General features: G+C 38.0%; 4 protein-coding genes across 10 annotated transcripts in view; 3 read left to right on the top strand and 1 right to left on the bottom strand.

Moving 5' to 3' along the window:
* Positions 1-5,464: 5,464 nt before the first annotated feature.
* LOC124212043 (phytanoyl-CoA dioxygenase domain-containing protein 1 homolog) lies at positions 5,465-9,313 on the top strand. Its single transcript, XM_046611735.2, has 5 exons — positions 5,465-5,645; positions 7,133-7,276; positions 7,375-7,488; positions 7,589-7,739; positions 8,611-9,313. Exons 1-5 carry the CDS (start codon positions 5,598-5,600, stop codon positions 9,030-9,032), a joined length of 879 nt encoding a protein of 292 aa, XP_046467691.1. The 5' UTR covers positions 5,465-5,597; the 3' UTR covers positions 9,033-9,313.
* Positions 9,314-10,095: 782 nt separating this feature from the next.
* Phyhd1 (Phytanoyl-CoA dioxygenase domain containing 1) lies at positions 10,096-14,881 on the top strand. Its single transcript, XM_046614075.2, has 5 exons — positions 10,096-10,326; positions 13,338-13,481; positions 13,564-13,677; positions 13,769-13,919; positions 14,145-14,881. Exons 1-5 carry the CDS (start codon positions 10,303-10,305, stop codon positions 14,564-14,566), a joined length of 855 nt encoding a protein of 284 aa, XP_046470031.1. The 5' UTR covers positions 10,096-10,302; the 3' UTR covers positions 14,567-14,881.
* Swt1 (Swt1 RNA endoribonuclease) lies at positions 14,589-19,816 on the bottom strand. Of its 3 annotated transcripts, none has more exons than XM_046614053.2 (11): positions 19,312-19,797; positions 18,209-19,109; positions 17,774-18,102; positions 17,439-17,687; positions 17,104-17,334; positions 16,784-17,038; positions 16,493-16,685; positions 16,203-16,321; positions 15,974-16,131; positions 15,721-15,861; positions 14,589-15,616 (listed from the first exon to the last, which is right to left on the bottom strand). In XM_046614053.2, exons 1-11 carry the CDS (start codon positions 19,453-19,455, stop codon positions 15,364-15,366), a joined length of 2,973 nt encoding a protein of 990 aa, XP_046470009.1. In that variant the 5' UTR covers positions 19,456-19,797; the 3' UTR covers positions 14,589-15,363. The 3 variants fall into 3 exon arrangements, with proteins under 3 accessions (XP_046470009.1, XP_046470010.1, XP_068990013.1); XM_046614054.2 differs by having other exon boundaries at positions 18,209-19,025; XM_069133912.1 differs by lacking the exons at positions 14,589-15,616; positions 15,721-15,861; positions 15,974-16,131 and having other exon boundaries at positions 16,411-16,685; positions 19,312-19,816.
* The window catches only part of LOC124213132 (ribosome assembly protein METTL17, mitochondrial), a 28,161-nt gene continuing 26,210 nt past the window's right edge, over positions 19,787-21,737 (top strand). For 2 of the 5 annotated variants that reach the window (XM_046614066.2, XM_046614065.2), the window contains exons 1-3: positions 19,787-19,860; positions 20,537-20,588; positions 21,396-21,568. In XM_046614066.2, coding sequence (XP_046470022.1) covers positions 19,832-19,860; positions 20,537-20,588; positions 21,396-21,568 — 254 coding nt within the window. In that variant the 5' untranslated portion in view covers positions 19,787-19,831. Of the gene's footprint in view, positions 19,861-19,896; positions 20,339-20,536; positions 20,589-21,395; positions 21,569-21,737 lie in introns of those variants that run through there. The other 3 variants (XM_069133913.1, XM_046614070.2, XM_046614068.2) reach the window with 3 other exon arrangements.

Genomic DNA, 21,737 nt, shown 5'->3' with positions numbered 1-21,737 from the left:
GATTACATATGTGATTTGTCCTCGTTTATAGTGATTTGCTACGATTTCAGATAATTTTCAGTGATATTAAAGGGTTATACTTAGTCAGGATTTTTCAACATTCGATTTTATTTGTCATCTTTCATTTTTGTAATGTACATACATTCAAGTGTATGCACAGAAAATTTCACGTCGATCAGAGAAATATTTTCAAGGTTACGCGCACATTTGCAAAGACTCTCCGGAGCGTTTGAAAGTGCTTGTGAAACTTTGAACGTATTTTTCTCAAAACTGTGTTTTCAAAGTCGGTGAGCAAGATTTCTCGGCAACGGCTGAACCGAACAGCCTCAAATTTTTACACGAGCTTTATGAATATATTTTTCAGTTCTTTGTCGAAGGCTTTTTCTCGCCGACAACTATTTTCCATTTTATCAACAAGTTAAGGGATAAACTTTTATGGAAAAACGAAAGTTTTTTTTTAACATGCTGCCGTTTTGTTAAAAATTAATATTTTGCTTATTCCTTCGTTCAAAGTCCAGACAATATCTTATGCCAACTAAATCTTTTTTAGTTTTTCATTTCAGATGATCCAGTCCAGAGATATCTTGCTCACCGGAAGACGCCTTTTTTTATAGGTACTCCCGGAGATCGGCTACAGCATATTTAAAAATCTTTATTTTTACGACTAAAAAATATCAGATTGAAGTTCAACGTTACCCCGATGTGTATACAAATTTGTATATTAATAAATTGAAATTTCGCTTCGTGAAAAATCCTTGATAAATCGTTGTTTTTTTTCGGTCTCCTAACTGGGTATAACCCAATAAGGTGATTTGATACAATTTGAAAGCGATTTATCTATACGATTTCATCCTCATTCCAACCGATTCAACTAACGTCGAAGGTATACTGGGACCTACACGTGTGGCCAGTACCATCCGGCGCTCAATTCAACCCAGGCAACGAGACGTATTTGGGTACGCGGGTACGCAGGCACGTAATAACTAGGCTCTATATAATTCAATAATGGCAAAGACGCGTTGCACGCGTGACCGTTTATCTCACCGTCGTGTCATATCTTCGACAATTATGTTTACGTATACGTACCCGCGGTTTATTGCATGCTGTGAGTACTCTAAACGCGTATCCCGGCAACGGAAACGAGTCGGTCGATTCTACGCCCCTCTGCAGGGTTTCCGATTTCAAAGTATTCATTTTCCTTTCCGTGATTGTCAATTCGTTTCTATTATCGAAGAAGCGGAAATTCTAATTTTTCAACAAATCACATTTGTTATTATGGCATCAACTTGACTCGTCAGTATTCCTGAGCATCAGGCTTATACTTTTCCTACGAACGTATAGCAAATGCAAGCGGCATATCAATGGTTCAATATCATATTGTTGAAATTTATATCCATATATACCATAATTGCTATTCTGCAATTGCGAGCTGAAAGACCAAAATTCATTTATTTTATACCTTTATAGTTTATACATTGCTACTATATTCTGCTGAAAATTTACGTTTCAAATTTATGTTCTCAACTTATTCTATTCTATACTTTGCATACATTGTTTTTTTTTTTCTATTTTTTGCCTTATAATAGTTAGTGGACTTTGCCCGACGATCAACTAAATAAACATTACATAATTGTTCGAGTAATATCGTTGCCCTGCAGAGTCCCCCTCGATCGGAGATAAAAAATTTATTTCGCTTCACGTGTAGAAAATACATGTGTGTATATTATACCTATATTTTGTCAACTCTGGCCCCTACGAAATCACAACGTATTTGACTGACGTCGAATCTGAGAAGAATGATAAAATATCAGCGAATATTAATTTCGTAAATTCGCATACAGTCAAAGAAAACAGCACCGATCGATTGGAAAAGCTGCCAATTCTCCTCACTTTCGGAAGCCAAGAGCTTTGATGACCGATACCACACTTTGGTATACGATAACGTGCGAATTACCTGTTTTCGAAGCAGCGTCCTTGCGTGTTGCGCCTCTTCTCCCAATAGAGTAAAAACCTCCCGCAGAAGATGCACCAAAACACCGCGTCCGTATACCTAATAATGTCAAGTCGGTTTAGCGAGACCGTTTGAACTTATTTCCCAGGGGTTCGCGTGGCTTTCCTAGCTTTCCAGCTTGCAAGCTTGCAGCAGCGCGCCGCGATTTCGCGAATTATTCGCAAGGCTCTATTTCGCTGCGAGCGAAGACGACGAACTGACAAGAAGCGATCGACATTAGTGCACTTGTACCTATAGACACGTACGCGTCTCTTTGCGTCCATGTGGATGGTTCTATATACTCACTAGTGACGTAACGAATATTCGCATATTTCTTGACATTCGCATCCGCATTCACAAAAATCCTGCGAATATTTTGCGAATGCGATTGTCACAAATACCTCATATTTTGCTTATAAAAATTGTGGAAATTAATATTAAATAAGACGAGAAAACATTAGTTTTATAACGAACTTTTATTGTATAAGTTTGTCTTCACATTGGAATCACACACTATCCTAAAAGTTAATTTACTTCTGTTATCAACTTGTCGTTAAATAATCAAACAGACAAACGACTTAGTTCGGATTAGCTCAGCAATTTCCGTAATAAGATGCAAACGACGCTAATGTGTGCTTGCGACTTGCACGGTGTGCCTGTCGGTCGACGCTTTAGCCATAGAGAAATGGCGCCAAATTTAAAAATGTGCGTTCGCGAATACTTACAAAATTTACATGCGTTACATCACTAGTAATTACAGAGGAAAAATCTGCGTTATTCGCGCGAGACACAATGGAACGTAAAACGTGCTTAGAAAAGGACCTCCTCGCGTTCCGTGCCTCTTTCAAATGTTCGCTTAATATGTATAATATCCCAGATACACGCGGCTAGGTATGTATGTATGTATGTACATGTGTAGGTGTACACATAGGTTGTAAGTACAGATGAACTCGACAAGTTCTTCTCTGCACGAGCCGACTCCTCATGACCCCTCGCACGAGATATCGCATCGTGGCTATTTTCGTATACGAGCATCGTACGGGCTCAAGTCCTTGCCACTCCACCTCCGACGCTTCTCCGACTTTCACGCTTTACAGTCCATGACTAATATTTTATTGGTACGTATATATGTGCGTAGATGCTGCATCGCGAAGTGAGTTATGCCTTTCAAAATCTCCTACGTCGTCAACTGAACTTGGATTCGACGAAATATTTCTCTTCCGGAATTGAACTAAGGTAAGTGTACCAGGTATCGACACGCTTAGACCCAATTATTGATCCTTTAAATTTCCATAATTATAAATTTACGGCACAAATTGTGAATTTCTCGATGGATAAAACCAATTGCGTGAAGGTTAGACACTACAAATTTATATTTGGTAATTTTAGAACTAAGGATCGAACGGATACAACCAAAGAAGGTCAATAATTGGTACAGGAACAGTAACTGGTACACTTACCTTAATACTGGCATTTTTCTTTTCCGCGAGTATACTAAGACATGTTCTTAATGGATGTACGAGATCCGTGCTGTTCTATTGATTGAACTTATTAGCCATTCTGACGATTTTTCTCCACCTCTACAGGATATAATAACTAACCAGCCGTTTTTCTTATACTTATGTTGTATTATAAACGTTGATGCCAACATTTTTTTATAATTTCATACAGTCAAAATTATGAAATGATGAGGCAATCGTGCCTTCTTTCTTCTTTATCCTGCTAGTTATTATTTTTTTTTTTATTTCATACTCCCCGTTAGTACATGGTAACAGAATGTTACGATCTCAAGAGAATAAAAATAAGAATGCGATTGAGGAGCAGAGAGGCGAACTTCGCAAACTTCGTGAGTTAAAGGTGATTGCGAATCAAAAATGATAAAGACTAAAGGAATCGATTGCCCGTCTCCTTGGGCGAAAACAGATCTTTTATTCGTTACCGTACGTTTCCGTTCCTTTGGAAACATCTTGATAAACAATAGGGTATTTAGATCTCGGTATAACAGAGCGATTTGACGCTAATCATATGAAGAATCGAACGTGTCCCGCCTGCCTTCAACAATAGAAATAGTTATCCAGTTCGACGCTGGAGTGGCGCCACCTCTCGAACGAGAATCGCGAAGAACATTCTCATTCCATTCTAATTGGGCGACTACGATTCTGGTTGCATATAAAAAGGCGCCGTACTTTTCCTTGGCTAATTTTGGTTTCCAAATTCTCATTTCTCTAGCGATACTCGAAGAAGAGAAAAACTATCATAATCAGCTCGGAAATAGAAAGTTAGGATTTCACTAGATGTCGACGCTTCAGGCTCGGAGATCTTTTCGAAATGACCTCTGATCACTTTCCGGTAGACGTTGGGTGTGTCGAAGATCTCTTTCTCAATTAAGGGGGTATTCTAGTGTAGAAATTTGAAAAAATCGATTTTTTTTTTTTTTTATATTTTCAAAGCTTAACCATTCAAGAATGTGTCCTTAAAAGGACAAGTCAAAATTTCTATTATTTTCAGAGATATAGCTATTTTAGTGACACGTCTTCAATACTGGCGCGGCTGGAACGAATTTTACTCGAAACTTTAAACGCGTTTTTCTCAAAACTACATTTTTCAAAACGGTTGATATGATTTCTCAAGTTCTATTGAACCGATTTACTTGAAATTTGGTGAGAATCTTCTCAATACATGTCTCTATCGCACGAACTATTATTATAACGAAATAATAATTTTTACTATTTTTAAAAAATTCAGAAACGTCCAAAAAAGTCAAAAAAAATGTATTATTTTTTCGGACAGCCGTAATTTGGTAAAAAAAAATTTTTTTTCGACTTTTTTTTTAGTTAGTACGATAGCTGCATTTATGTAGATTAATAATCTTTTTTTTTTTTTTTTTTCTGATCTTGAAAATGCTTGCAATCGTGACAACATTGGCGCGCCATTTTTTTTGTACCCCCCACTTCAACAACTCATAGCACTTTCAATTTTGTATTTTTTGATTTGTTTTTTTTTTTTTTGTAATCGTGAAATAATAATAAACGCCTGATAAAAAAATGGATGGTAAAAATATTTTTTGTTTTTTGTTTATAGCACTTCAAAAAACACCTCAAATTCATGCCTCTACACTAGAATACCCCCTTAACGCGGTTCTTCCTAGCTCGATGCTTAATCGAGTCATTCACTAATTTATACGTACGATATGAAAGAATGACGTCGCATCAAGCGGAGCTCATGCGAAACAGCGGAAACGGAATGAATTACAGCCAATGAGAGAACAACTTTTCGTTGGATCGTCGACAGACGGAACGCTGTGTCGCTGTGCAGAGATTCTACCTTACCCACGGACGCGCGAAACTGCGAACGGAACTCACTGGTTTTATTGAAATCTACAGAACGGGAATGAACCAACGAATCGCGGGCCGAGGTTACGTAAAAGAACACTTAAACGAGTAAGTCCCCAGTTTCCCAGCATAAAAGCAGACACGTCTCTGCTAAATTTGCAGTTCCCTGAAAACCATCAAGAGATTCACTGTAGTTCGCCTCGACACGCGACTTTCTTGTTTGTATTTGTTTGTCTTCCCCGATTTTATACTTGTGAAAAAATTGTATATTATAAATGAATTCTGTTAATCGTGATTTCAAGAAGATGAGCATATTGTCGAAGGTGAGTTATACCTGATAAGAATATTCTGAGACAGTTTCAACTCTGTATTATCGCCAACATAAGGGGTTTCAGATACTTTCCTTTTTGGTTGGTTGGAAATTTGTACTAGATGCAATAAACCTGTCTTGAAGATGACCCACATCCTAAGGTCGAAACGTTGACTGATAATTTTGATGTTTTTAATAAGGAGACCTATATATCCAAGAAATTTCTCTGCGTATATACTTTACGCTCTAGGTCGGAAAATATCCATTTCGACGTTCGGGCACCGTGACTTAATTTTAATCTTGTTTCCAGTCCAAATTTGAATTACTGAGGCAAAAAAAAAAAAAATTAATTTCATGATTTACCAATATCATATTAATCGTTGTTCCTTTATTCATAATTACACAGGTATTAAGACTATGGGGTGTATTTCCGTTTAGAACATACCTCCGATCGATCTGAAATTTGGTATACTTATGTATTTTGATGCGCTGATCAAGAATATCATACTCAAAACACCCGCAAAGTCGATTTTCAAGGTCAAATCAATTTTTTTTTTTTTGTATGTGTGTGTGTGTGTGTATTTGGTATACTTGTGTATTTTGATGCGCTGATCAAGAATATCATACTCAAAACACCCGCAAATTCGATTTTCAAGGTCAAATCGACAAAAAATCGATTTTTTAAATGTTTTTCACATTTATTGCAATAAATATAAGGAAAAACCCAAACCCACACATACACACACACACACACAAAAAAAAAATTGATTTGACCTTGAAAATCGAATTTGCGGGTATTTTGAGTTTGATATTCTTGATCAGCGCATCAAAATACATAAGTATACCAAATACACACACACACTCACACACACATACAAAAAAAAAAAAAAATTGATTTGACCTTGATAATCGAATTTGCGGGTATTTTGAGTTTGATATTCTTGATCAGCGCATCAAAATACACAAGTATACCAAATACACACACACACACACATACAAAAAAAAAAAAAATTGATTTGACCTTGAAAATTGACTTTGCGGGTGTTTTGAGTATGATATTCTTGATCAGCGCATCAAAATACATAAGTATACCAAATTTCGCATTGATCGGAGGTATGTTCTAAACGGAAGTTTATCCAGACTATGTATCAATATAACTACCCTTTTAAAGAATGTATAAAAGGAGTTGTGTTTGATCCCAATTCCTAGTACAACATGTTGACCACGGTCTTAGACGATATATTTTGTAATTTAAACTACCTTGTGATATCTTCTTCGTTTCTAATTAACAATATTAGCGTCCAAAAATTTAATAACATTCCAAATTATAAGTTTTGTAAAAGTTGATAACGCACAGTATGGATTATATAACCCGATAATTATGCGATAACCCGATGACGTATATACTTCCAAAATTTCCAAATATTTCAAGATAGTGTAACAGTAGATAATCGCGCAGTAATGTAAACGATTTGAATAATTATTTTACTCATTTCTCAGTTCGAAAATGATGGCTACGTCGTGTTGGAAGATTTTCTTTCGCCTGACGAGGTGGAAGAGCTTAGAGCCGCTGGTGAAGCATTCACGACAAACTTGCCGCCGGAAAATGAAAGAAGAGTATTCGATAGCATAAACTTTCCTCAAGTGAGATTCCTCTTTTAGTAATTCTATGATGCCTCGTTACAATAACATTATAATGATCAACTTTGCAACAAAAAAAAAATGATAATAATAATTCGCAGAACAAAGATCTGTACTTCCTGGACAGTGCCCACAAGATGAGCTACTTCTTCGAACCCGGAGCACTGGACCTTGACGGGAAACTCAAAGTTGACCCCAAGATATCACTGAACAAGGTAAATATACCATGCATAATTATCGCATGCTTGGTAATCGCGAACACGCGTAGGGTCTATGTAAAAGGGAAAATGAATACGCTGGTGCAACTGTTCACAGGTGGGACATGCCCTTCACTGGCTACATCCTACGTTTAAAAAAATCTCCTTCGACGACAGAGTGAAGGACATTGCGCGGAAACTTAACTTCCAAGAACCAGCAATTTGCCAGTCTATGTACATTTACAAAAACCCCGGCATTGGTTCTCAAGGTAAGATGGCTTATTATACGACTAACAAGGTAGGTATCCCAGGTCGATCTCTCCAATTTCATTTCTTTTGCAATATGATATAGTAGACTAAAAACTCGGCGACGGTTTTTTTTTTTTTTTTATCTGTCGTTAAACACTTTAAGGCGGTGAAACCACCATCCAAAGTGAGGCATCTCACGGAGCGATTTGGCAGTTTCACCAACGAGAATGTAATATTTTTCAACCAATCTAATTGGAAAAGTTTTATCATAACGGGGAATGCAAAATGTAATTTTTTCAATAAAAAAACAAAAAAAAAATTGCTAAATCACCGCTTAACATGCCGTACGTTGGAGGTTGGTTCCACCCCCTTAAAGTGTTTAATGGCAGATGAAAAAAATACGTGGCGCTTAGTTTTCAGTCTGCTGTAACATATTACAAAAAAAAAAAAAAATCGGAGAGATTGACCTGGGATACCTTCCTTGTAAATGCCGGTGTAAATATGCACGCGATGAGAATTAAACACCTTAATGAGAAAGAGATATTGGTGAAAACGTTGAAAAAACCCTTCCGGCTATCCACATGTCATGATCAATATGGGTGGGGGTCAAAACTGGGTAGGGTAGGGTCAATATTGCGAAAGGTAGATGTATCGAAATTTCAAACAAGCGCAAATAAAATAGGAAAAGCTGAATTGTTCGAAATCTTGATTTTCGAAAGTGTAACTGATTAGAATGAGTTTCGTTATTTTATTTTCGCATGTTTGAAATCTCGGCCATTCGCAACATTGACCCTTTCAAGTTTCGACCTCCACCCCCCAAAGTCCAAACACTCGCAAATAGCAGCTTCCACCAGGAATGGTAAAATAATTCAGCCTTATTTCCAATCGCAGTGACCATACATCAGGACGTTACTTATCTCTATACGGAACCCGCGCGACTCCTAGGCTACTGGATAGCGCTGCAGGACGCTACGTTGGAGAACGGATGCCTCTGGTTAGCGCCAGGCTCTCACAAGGGCGAGGTACACTGGAGGTACATGCGTAACAAGGATCCAAAGTCCAACGAATTACTCGTATACGACACGCAGACGCCCTCCTGGCCCCAAAGCAATTTCAAGGCCGTACCGGTGAAGCAAGGAACCTGCGTGCTGCTCCACGGAAAAATCATCCACTATTCGGAACCTAACAAAAGCCACAAGTCCCGCCACGCGTATACGATTCACGCGTACGAAACGAAGAACGTAAAGTTCTCGAAAGAAAACTGGATTCAACCCCCGCAACCCGAGGGATTTCCTTTGTTGTATAAAAACTAACGTCCTTCAAGGCATTCTTTAAATTTTTACCCCCTAATTAAGTACAATAATTAATTCAGTCAGTTTCAAAATCTTGAATGTCAATTGTCGGGAAGATCGAGACGAAACCAGTATGGGGGACGCGCGTCATATCGATAAGATAACTGAAATTCACAGCTCAAGTTTCAATGTATACGACTATAGCAGAGTTTTAACACCATTTCCATGCATTTCTTTTTGTACATTTAATAATTTGCACTTGGATTTATTAATATATGTATAATAAATATATCGTATCTGTATCTTTTTATTTATCTATTCCCGCAACTACCTGAGATGCCTAGAAATTTCTAAAAAGTTTCAATCTAAAAACGTATTCAAAAAAGCCTTTAACTTTACGCTCGGTTATACTTTTTGCGACGTAGTTAGTAGCCCAAACTCTTTATACAAACTTGGTTGTTTTAACGTGCAAAAGAATCGAAAAAAGCATACTGAAAATTCAACTACGCGTCTAACGAGACTGAGGAAGCAAGAATCAGACAAAAAAAAAAAAAAACTGTGACGCATGTTTGTAATCTGATGAGAAATGCACTTGCCGATTCGCTTACCGAATTTCCGTCGCCAGCCGCGTCAGGCGTAAGTTTAAAAGTTTGAGCCAAGCAGCGCGAAAGTTTCTCGATTTATAATTAATAAACGACTGACAAGTTTCATCTACCACGAAGTAGTAAGTACAGAAGAGCGGCAAGAATTTAATAAGGACTGAAAATGTAAAGATTCGCTAATGCTAACGATCCCGCCAGATTTCATGCAACGTGGGTTGCATGCAACAAGGCGCCCTACTTTTTCCTTCGTTGATTTAATCTTTTTCACCCTCATTCCTCTTGGAGTTTTAAATAACAATGCCAAATCAAGGTAAAAAGACAATTTCAAAATTTGTCTTCTTTAAGTCGGAAGAATTTCCGTTAGGTTCGTCGTTATCGTACAGCGTTACGGTCGTCTTTGCCGCTGCTCCCGAATGTCGGCTCCACGCCTCACTGCTCATCCACGCTTCCGCAATCCGCACAGTATTCCAATTCCCTAGCCCCGAGTCCGCAGTCCTCCAAGTGCCGCCAAGCGCTTCACTTCGATCTACCTCGGCGCAAAGATTATTTCTTTCCATTAGTTCATACTCTCCAATTTCGAACGTACGTCATAATTTTGAAATTTGCAACTCGTGTTTTTGGAGAGCGCGCGGAATACGAATAACAATTTTGCATAATAGGAGATAAATATTAATTGGTAAAGGTCTGGTATGAAGATGGACATACTGTCGAAGGTGAGTTGCATCTCAATGTATCGTCATTCTACTTTTAACGTAGAATAGTCTACTCTGCCAACGCATCTATACCGTAGAAGATATACACACTTGTCATGTTATCGGTGTATGTAGAAAACGATCGGTTCAAAGGTCATATACTTTTGGTATACAGTCTATTTGATAAAGTCTGTTTCGTTCGATGCGTTTTGTGTTGTACGTATTGCCATATAGTAAAATACGTTTCAGGGATATCACGTAACAAATATGTGCATGCGAAACCAAATTGTCAATGGAAAACTACATAATTTTATCACTGGATTAACGTAACCGTCATAGCGCAAGATAGTTCAACGCATTCTTCTTCAATCATTTGCTGGAGGAGCATCATTAATTATACACGCTGACAATGAAAAATGGGACTCGCAACAATCTGCACCAATTCTCATCTTCTCAGCGAATCTTTACAATTGACATTACTGTCAACATACTTTGTCTTTAAATACTTGATTTCTTTTTCTTTAACTACGTCGATAATCAAGATGGATTTCTTAGTTTTTGTTTTTTAGTACCCCCCCCCCCCCCTCCCCGCGCGGTCTTCATTTATCGCCGAGTTGATCTTCTTGTCAATAACTATTGACGATATTTTGTGCCCACGGTTGAAAACTTTTCCCGCAAATGGAAATTCAAATCCGTGAAGTGATCAGTAATCGATGCATGCGTTCCAATTTGTTTTCACATTCAAAGAATTTTATTGACGGATCATCTCTAGCTGTTCTTATTTGTAGAATCTGATTGCAGAGGGCAATAAAATTCAGTGTCGATGCTCACGCCACTTATACACATTATCCTTCACCATGAACAGCAATGCACAGGGCTATTTTTAAATTTTTGGTTACGACAAACGAGGCGGCTATAGAGTATAAGCGATCATATCCGTCTAAAAGCTGAGAAACGTGTTATCTCTGCACATAGTGCTAAACTCTATCGAGTACTCGTAACGCTACTAGATTTTAATTACTGGCCGTTTTTCAGTGTATTCGAGGATGAAAACTGTTTAAAAATAATACACGGATTCATCACTGTTTACGGGTGAAACAATTAACTACAATTACGCTGATACCCCAGCGCGAATCATAACGGTTTGTTGCTCGCGATTCTAAAACCGTCTGACACGTAAGTTTGCAATCATGCAACGTATACGTGCATTCCATTCGTACATCAATGTAACCGCGTTCGCTGAGTGTTTCGTTCTATCTTTAAAGATTCATTCAGCTAAGATCCCGATGTAACACCCCCGTCACCACAAACTATACGTCCATTTTCGTTCGTCCGTTCTGCAATCCCCTGAAAAATCAATGCCCCCCACGGATGAACGTATACGAGCATTACGTGTCGTAATGACAATAAATATCGCTGCATATTACACATATTTCATGAAAAAAGAAAAGAAGAAATAAGTTGTACTTCATTACATGACGAATGTTTAACTATTTTACTGAAGAGATAAATACCAGAAAAAGGTATTATTGAAATTATCAAACTCTTACTGAAAGAACGAGTCGGCCTTATCACAAATGCATGGACGCACTGTATTTGGACATGAATGTGCAAAGTGTATTTGTAAAATTCACATGTGTATATGCGGCATTCCATGTCAACTCGACCAATGATTTTCAAACACCATTCTTGATTTGCTTCATAATTTTTCATACGGTTCTCCGGTCACAAAAAAGCACTACTTAATTTTTTCAGATTTTCTCCTAGAATCGTTAATTTTTTATCATTATCTAAACCTATCTAAAAATTGGGGTTTTTTAAAAATCTCAAAGCCTTCTCCAAAATCTTATTTTTCATTCCGATCATTCGGACACCTGTTCCCTAATCGGGCGATTCGGCTTCTATTTCTTTCTAGCACTTTAAACATTTCAACAAACACAGCGTGTTGCACGTTCCGAAGATTCTCAAAAAAATATCAAAAATTCTGCGTCCTTGCGGCAAAAGATTCAGAATTGAACACAGAAAGTTTGAACGATTGAATACGTGGTGTTTTGTCTGTTCAAAATGTGTGCAGTGGTAGAAAAAAATAGAAGAGAAAATCGCCTCATTATGGAAGGGGTGTCAGAATGAGCGGGATGAAAAATAATTTTTTTTAGATATTTACAAAATGCTAAATTTTAGATATATTTGAATAATCATAAAAAATTAACGGTTGTAGCAGAAAATCTGAAAAAATTAAGAAGTGCATTTTTGTGACCGGAAAACGGAATGAAAAATCCTGAAACGAATCAAAAATGGTAAGGGAAGATCATTGGTCGAGTTGACATGGAATACCCCATATATACAGGCGCATATTTCAACTGTTAGCAATCGCGTACTTCTCAGGCATCATGATCGGTATATTTTGAAAATTTGAATGCAATACGTAAGGTGTATTAATAACCGGAGAAACGGAAAGGTATATTTACGTAGTGAAAACGTAACGAAGAAAAACAGTGACTGGTCATTTCTATTTTATCTTCCGCCCTCTCGAATAGAAACATAACGAAGCGTCATTGATGACGTGTGATAGCTTTTCGGCGTAGCTGGGGAATCCCCGATCATTAAATCTATGCGTTTATATGTGTTTCGTGATATATTTTTAACTCAGGCACTCAGACACTTTATGGTATCACATGCCGTGACGATAATCATCCTTTCTCCTCGCGATTCGAAGCAAATGAATCGAAACTCTTTTCTCTATCACTTCACATCACGCGAGCAGCGGACAACATTCGGAAGTGCTCCGATTTCAAAATAGAACGACCTTTACGGTTAAACGCACACTCTGGCACCTAATCACCAGGTGGTAGAGAGACTCGGCTGAGATTATTCTTGTTGCATTGAGTAAAAATACATTGAAAGTGTATCACCCGTGGGTAGATACATGAATACTGGTACGCGCTGAATCGTTCCAGATCTTACACGAAAATTCATGATAGTATGTAGTCGTGACCTTGAGTAGAATTGAACACTTCAAAATTGTTTTTCAGTTTCAAAACGACGGCTACGTCGTACTGGAAGATTATCTTTCGCCTAGCGAGGTGGAAGAGCTCAGAGCCGCCGGCGAAGAATTCACGACAAACTTGCCACCGGAAAACGAAAGAAAAGTATTCAATACCGTCGAATTGCCGCAAGTAAGATTCCTCGGCAAAAAATTGCATAACTCATAGATTGGATAATGATCAGATTAACAAGAAAAGTAATAATTATTCGCAGAACAAAGACCAATACTTCCTTGACAGCGCCCACAAGATAAGCCTCTTCTTCGAGGCTGGAGCTCTGGAGGATGACGGAAAACTCAAAGTTCATCCCAGAGTATCGCTGAACAAGGTCAATATGTACAATAACCATATGTTTGGTAAAGAACTGTACGTGTATTGTCGTAAAACGGGTGCGAATCAAATCAAACGATTGTTGTCAGGTGGGACACGCTCTTCACTGGCTGCATCCGACGTTTAAGAAAATTTCGTTCGACGACAGAGCAAAGGAAACCGCTTTTCAGCTGAATTTTCAGGAACCAGCGATATGTCAGTCGATGTTTATATACAAAAATCCCGGTATTGGTTCTGAAGGTAGGAGCTAAGTATACACGTACCGAAAATTGGTATTTACAACCATTCTTATAATCAGGAATGGTTCCAGAATTTTCCGAAACACAAACGAAGTTATCTCAACACGCTCCTCGGACGATGATATCTAGACTAACCGATCACTCTGCCTCTTCCAAATCCTCACTATCCCGTAGGCCGAGTTGCTACAAATTAGTCAAACGAGGTAATATTTATTTCTCATTACAGTAACCGCGCACCAGGACGCAACGTACCTCTATACGCAACCTCCCCGACTCCTAGGCTTTTGGATAGCACTGGAGGACGCTACGCTAGAGAACGGCTGTCTGTGGATAGCGCCTGGGTCTCACAACGGCGGAGTGCATCGACGCTACATGCGCAACAAGGATCCAAAAGCCAGCGAGCTTCTGGTATACGACAGCGCTGCGCCTTGCTACCCCCAGAGCAACTTCCGAGCCATACCAGTCAAAAAAGGCACCTGTGTGCTGCTCCACGGACAGGTCGTCCACTACTCGAATGCCAACAAGAGCCAAAAATCCCGGCACGCCTACACCTACCACGTTGTCGAAACCAAACACGTACAGTATTCCAAGGACAACTGGCTTCAACCCCCTAATCCTGAAGGGTTTCCTTTACTATACAGAAATTAGACAACTATGTTTGTTCAATGGATTTTCACTTGTCGTAAGGAATTCACTTGATCATGAACGTCTTAAGCGTCAATGATCAAGAGTATCGAAAAAAAAAAAAACAGATACGTTTATATATTTATACCTACAATGCAAACCCTTGTCTCTCTTAAACTTGTTTTAATGTTATAGAACTATGCCTTATATCGTTTAAGACAATTAATATGTACGGTCAGAGTTTGAGTATACGGTTGGATACAAATTTTAATGCCGTTTGATTAGACTTGTTTTACATTTGTACTTACGTTTCAAATAAATATATTATACCTCTTTCTATACATCTGTATGTATGTACCTGCATTTCTCTCGAAATACAGACGCTTCTCTGCTAAGCTGTACTTATATGACATGTGAGTAACAACAGTGAAGCGATTCGGAACGATATTTACAACCAAAACTAATGGTTTATGTTTCTTTTTTATCTCTACTTTCAGCCGAGTTACCGACTTCTGTTTTTTACATCTACGATGACTAATGATACGAATAAAGATCCGTTTAGACCAAATAAAACTATGATATCAGCGTCTCATAACGAGTGCAAAATTCAAGTATAAAAACTACAGTCTACTCTAAAATACAAAAAGTTCAAGTTTCAACACGCCTCTATTTCGCGGCAAATGTAGTAAATTATTAATCTTGTGAACAAGACTCTGAGTGAATATATTTTTCTCAAAAATAACCTTCTGACTAACACAGCACTTGTAGATTACGTTTGTTTTAATATCACATCGTCCTAACGTACTGTAACTTTGAAATACCTAACTCGAAATGCCAACGGTCATTGATCGAAAGTCTGCTATCCGGCAAAACTGACAACTCAGTTCTTGCAACTGGATCAGTCCAGTTTTCAAAAACTCTTTTTTCAACCTGATACAACAAAGGAGATCGCCGATATCCAAAGAGTTCGAGTCGTTAAACTCGCCAGAATTTGGAAGGTAATTGACCAAACTTTGGTGAAGGGCAATCAGCGCTGGATGGGACACAGTCAGACAGCCCACCTCACTTAAAACCCTGAAATAAATTCCGTCCACGATTACTAACATACAAATCTTGATGTCTAACTGGTGAAAAGTTTTGAAGAATTATGTGACAATAACGAATGTAGTTCAACCTACGTTCTTAGAACGTGTATCAGCTGATTCAAGCTGGATACTAATTCTGGCTGCAATCGATTTATAGTTTCGGCTGACGGAGCGGGATTGAATCCTTCGTAAGTTATGCAGTGGGGTATTCCAACCAAATCGGCCGACATTCCACTGTAATTCCGTGAAAATCTTATAGATTATTTGCAGTCGATTCAATTTTAAAAAATGCCTTTTCTGCCTAATTCGTATTGAAAGCTCTTTAAAAATTGGCAATGCATATTACCAAAAGTTATTTGTAAACGTCCAAATTTGATCAAACAATCTGAAAGCATTGTTAGCCCGTTGCTCGTTGTTCACACTCTCGTTTTCAAGTTCGATCAAGGTCTGATTTTTTTCTACCTCGTTTTCCTTCACTTCTTCATCACATCTATCAATCAGCTTCTAAAATATAGTCCACGAATTAAACGTTAGTGAGCTTATAGACAAATAAACGTAAGTCATTCGCTATTTACCTTGATGTTAGAACATGATTGATAAGATAGTTCCTGATATTTGTCTGATTTCACCATCTGTACAAGATCATAGCACACTTCTAACACGGTTCTGATGGATTTTAAACACTGACCATATTCTGAAATCCAAAATCAATCTCGTGTGGAAAATCGAATGCAACAAGAAATTAATTCGCGTATATTTCTATAAAAGAGAAAAAAATAGCACCTTTTCTAAGAATTTTTCCAACTTCGGATACTTTTTATATTCGGTTCTGTCTTATTTTCATATAAATACGGAATTGACATACTTGGAGAGTTGAGAAATATCTCTGTCAGTTTCGTAACCATGGATTCAGCCCGTCTTACAAAGACATCACTAATTGCGGCGATCCAGTGTTTCGAGGTACACTTGAGAACGTCCATCACTGACCAAGGAGGTTGAATTATCACGTGCCTTGCCCATTTTTCCCCAAATAATTTTTCCATTTCTTTTGAAACGATCTGAAAGACAATTGGTTGGAGTTAAGTTTACATACTTATAACTAGAAAGTTTGATGAAGATAAAAAAAAAAGTTGCAACAAACTTCTAAAATACCTACAACAGATAGAAAGTTCTTCATTATAGCTTTTGCCTCGCAAAAAATTTCATCCGATGTATCAGCCTCTTTTGAATTAACCGTTTCTGTATGGTTTTCAACACCTTTCACTTGTTTCAGTTGCGTCATAGGGGATTTAGCTTCAATTTCGTTCGCATTCAGCAAAAGCATTGCCTGAATAGATTTATGCCGCCCATAAGTAGGGATATGGTGTATCATTGCCTTGTTGCAGAGATTTTTGTCATTGGACAGCAAAACCTAAGAAAAATAATTCAGTGAATCGGTAAACGCTTAAATTTCTATCAACTCTGAGAGTAACTCACAACTGTACATCCAAATTCTCGAATTTTCAAACAAGTTTGCAATATTTCGTCGTCTGGCGAGTCAGTATGATATTTTGTTCTGTTCGAAGCAGCATCTGCAGCTGTTTGACCTTGCAGTCGAGGGTGGTTACTTGAGAAATATTGAAACAACAAGTCAACTGCGATTTTGGCACTTCTTTGTAAGTGTGTTGATTTCCTCTGCAATTTGTTATCCTTTATATAGTCTAATTCCTGTGGCAGAAGAATATCAAATACATATAAAAAATAATTAAATCTCAAGAAAATTGATTTATTCTTAGAAAATAAATTGTACCAAGTTTTCCAAAAGTACTAACCTGTAATACCATCCAAGGCACTACAACCACAGGTTTATATTGAAATTTCGTTTGATGACAACCCTCCAAAATTTCTGTAACTGTCTTCAAATTTGACAAAAAGACATTGGTGTCGACAACAATATACACAACCGTTTGGTTCCTGTTCTCAGAAACATGGGAAAACTCTAGGCCATTTACAGTACAATTAGGGGGTTTCTGCTCCGTCGCACCTACATCGGTAGAGAGATGCATCCTAACTTCTTGGACCTAAAAATAATGATTTTATCATTAGATTTTCTACTACATGATGATGATTTTCGTAAACTGGGAAAATGCTTTCATATGTATCTCACTTCGACGATGAGTTTTTCCTGTTCAATGGGTTCCCATTCCATTTCTTCAAAAAATGCGGTCTCATCTGCATGTTGTGCCACAGCGTGGTTCAAAAACACATCAGCCCTTTCGTCAACACTACTATCTATGCTTGTTTTTTCCAAATGACTAGTTTTCTTCTTTTTCCTGCCAGCTTTTGGAATGTTTGGAAGATTAGACGGGGCAGCTTTATCTGACTGATCATTCTCTTGCTGAGTTTTAATATCTGATGAAGATGACCTGCTTGCGAGCCTTGCTCTGAGCGATCTGAATCGTGATTCAGTATTTTGATAAATGCTCGGCAATGGGTCTGAAATGTAGCAAAAATTCGTCAGAGAAGACAGCATGATAAATTTAGGTGAAAACATATGTCATCTTAAAACACAATTGTTAGGATCAATTCATTATAGAAATACCTGTCGGGCTAATAGGGCGCATTTCATATACGGTATTGTTCTCAACACTCTTATCGAATATTGTATCGAGTTTACTAGATGTAGCATCTTGTGTTGCCAATCGCCGTGCCACCTTGGCAGATATAGCAGGTTCTATTCTCTTGCGGATGGTACTAAGTTTATTCTTTAAACTGTCCAATCTTTTATTGGCCAGATTCTTTTTTTTGTCGACTTTAAGACCTCGTCGGTGTCCTTCTACTTTCAGCTTCTCTGTACGCCTTGACGTAGCTGAAGTAGTCGATTTGCTCACAAATGACTCTGCAGCATTCAAGGTACTCCTAACATTGGAAACATTGTCGTCTGGTTTTCTGGTATCAGTATTAGACAATTTAGTGCAACATCTTTGAGTCTTTAATTTGATACTACTGTTTCGTTTATCCACAAACAGAGGTAAATCCTCATTATTATTCTCGAGCCCCGAGACGTTTGATTTTGCCTTTCGGGTCTGCACAGACTTCGATGTTTTCTCTAAAATTTTTTGCCTCAATGCTTTCATTTGGGGCGTTTCTACTACTCTCGATTCAGAATATTGCTTAGCCCGCTGTGAGCAGAGGGGCAATTCCTCACTACCAAGACGATTAAGCAGTGGCACATCTTGGGGGCTATTTTCAGGTACAGAGAGACCTTGCTTTGGCTTTTTCTTCTGGTTAGATTTAGACTTCTGCTTGGTCATTTTCTCTCTCAATGCCTTCATCTGTGGTGTTTCGGATATTTGAGACGTTTCCGAACATCGCTTGGCTCGCAGTAATCGCCGGGGCTTATCATTGTCGCTGGAGTTCTGTAACTTATCCAAGGAAGTTGAATCAGGGGAGGTCACGTTGGTGTCTGTTGATAGTTTACGCTTTTGTCCAGCTTTTTCGGGCTGAAACGGTGCAATAAAAAAGAACTGCTGTAATTCAACGTAAATTGACATAAGCATTGGCAGGAAAACACTAAACTTTTGCTGAGCTCGATTTTGGATGAGATAATTAGCGAATTTTCAAGGTTATGAAACATGCGATTGAATACGTAACAAAACTACGTGGTAAGATGAATGTAGTCGAATAACAGGGTGACCCACGTACCTTGTTCGTCTCGTGCGACGGTTCTGTCCAAGACGATTTTCCAGTACGAACATTGAAGTAATAAACCCTGTCGGGAAAGCTTGTTGAATTGACGACGATCCAGCCACTCGGGAGGTTAACTTTACTTTTTTTCGTCGAACTCATTGTCGAATACTCTTCTTCAGCGAAATAATGGGATGATTGATGTAGAGTAATTCAGTCATATTACACTGCAAATTGTGCAAAAGGTTTGGTAACAGATTAACACAACGCACAAAATAATTTATTCAGTTACTAATATATCGTACAAAAATAAACTCTCGTATTTGGCCATTGACTAAGTAACAACTGTGTAAATCGTAAACAGAGATGTAAATATAGCGCGGACTTCTGGGCTCGTTTACACGGCAGCGGGTTTCACTCGTGAAAAGATTTTCCGTTTAAAACTGCCTTCTGATTGGTCTACATGGCGACAGTTGCGGAATCGCCGTTTGATCGACCTTATCAAAAAATCATGCCATAATCACATTTTCACGCAGAGATGTTTAGTAAATATTGTTCTAAGTCAAGGTAAATACTTGTGAGCATAAATATCCATTACTTCAATTAGCAAGCCAGTTGACCAAAACAAGGTTACGATATCTGTTGCAGCTGTAAAAATTTGAAAGAAATCTTACTCGACAATGAATTTCGGTGGGTTCTGTGCTTAAAGCATGTACCTTATATGCTCTCAAGTTCTGTGCACTGAACTATAATACAGTTCGGTTCAGATGACGTTCCAGTAGTATAAACAATAGACAAACGACCGAAGCGCTGCCATATTGACAATTTGCCGCCAATTTAACGGCTGAATGTTGACGTTTTTGGTATTAGTTGTGTTCAAAGTGAGAAAAATGTTACAAAATATCCTGGATATTCGGGTTTAAATTATTAATTCGTTGCTTATAATGGGATTCACGTCGTGTATAATCGATCAACTGCCACTGCGAGAGCATTTGAACAGCAAATTCCATCGGTTCAATTTTCATTCGCGTTGACTTGAACTCGGGTAAAATTCTGGATCATGTTAATCTAATTCTCTGTAAACTCACTTCATTCGGTTCAAATGCAGTCTTATTTGATATACTTATACTAACAAGTGCATCGTATTTCAAAGTAGATTTTCGTTTAATTTTCGAAGTGTACAATTAGCGTGCCAATTTGTGTAAGTGATCGTCCATATCGGTGATCCATGGTGTCGTTTCAGAACACAGCAAGCAGATCCACAAGGATATCGTTATTCATCAATGCGAATCACCGTGAGTAATTCCGAATAGAATATAATTTTAAGTTATTTCTTCATACACCCTGAAAAATTAGCTGTCATTTATTTTGTAATGTTTGTACTTATTCAGGGTGGTCACTGGTCAGAGAATTCTGGAAAACCTCGGAAACGTCATGAAATTCTGCAATTCTGGAATAGTCGGGGAAATGTCAGAGGTTTTTGCGTAAAGTCAGGGAATCGTTTACTATATTTTTTTATCATACACATACGTCCCACAATTTTTTTAAGCTTTGGATAAATTAAATCGCATACAAATTTTTTTACCACCGCCGGAAGGTTCTCTTCAAACTTTGAATATTCCTAAATATTACCTTACAACCGATTGTGCGCATCGGCTGGATGGGACAGTGTGACCCGAGTGACGGTTCGTACTTTTATAAAAAAATAAACAATGATGTGGAAAATACGTATATTTTTATCAATTCGCTATAACCAATTTATACGAGTGGTCAGGGATATTTGTTTTAAAAATTTTGGCTGGAAAACCTGAAAAATTCAGGGAATTTCGTATCGGAGATTTAGTAACCACCCTGTTATTTACTGTTAGATTCCAACAATAACAAGAAAAAATTGAACTCGTCGCACCGTTAGAAATTCTGTGTTAAATGTAACACCGAAAATATTCCATAGAGTCCACACTATTGTAGTGTTGATTTTAAGACCACTTGGTGTCAAGAATCGAACGGTTTAGTCCTCCACTGTACATATACGAAACACATTATAGTACAAAAATTCAGCAATTTTGAATTGCCAGTAATGAGTTTTTCCAATAAACTTACAGTCTCCACGGTTGGCTAATTACTACGCGAAACAAGCCGGAATGCGTACGGAGGCTATCAGGCCAAGAGGATGCAGCCTTATTGTTGGCAGATATCGTTGCTGTGGCGCACGAGAGAGTAGCGTGATTTTGAAATTGCTGTCCATCATCATCTCCGTCTATCGCGTGGCGGAGAGGTAAAATAGTTAAACTTATGGCTCTCATAAATTTGTTGCGGCCATTTACTATACCCGCGTAGTATTCTATCGTTAGGGGCTGGATTGACTGTAATTATTATTTATCTAAGAAAGAATCAACTCGCCACAATAATTAGACACTCGTTTTAAGACAAAGTTCTTGAACACG

The sequence above is a fragment of the Neodiprion pinetum genome, chromosome 2 (assembly GCF_021155775.2).
Source record: "Neodiprion pinetum isolate iyNeoPine1 chromosome 2, iyNeoPine1.2, whole genome shotgun sequence".
NCBI classification, from domain to species: domain Eukaryota; kingdom Metazoa; phylum Arthropoda; class Insecta; order Hymenoptera; family Diprionidae; genus Neodiprion; species Neodiprion pinetum.
The sequence above is the reverse complement of the archived record's forward strand: the minus strand, read 5'-3'. Positions and strand labels throughout refer to the sequence as shown.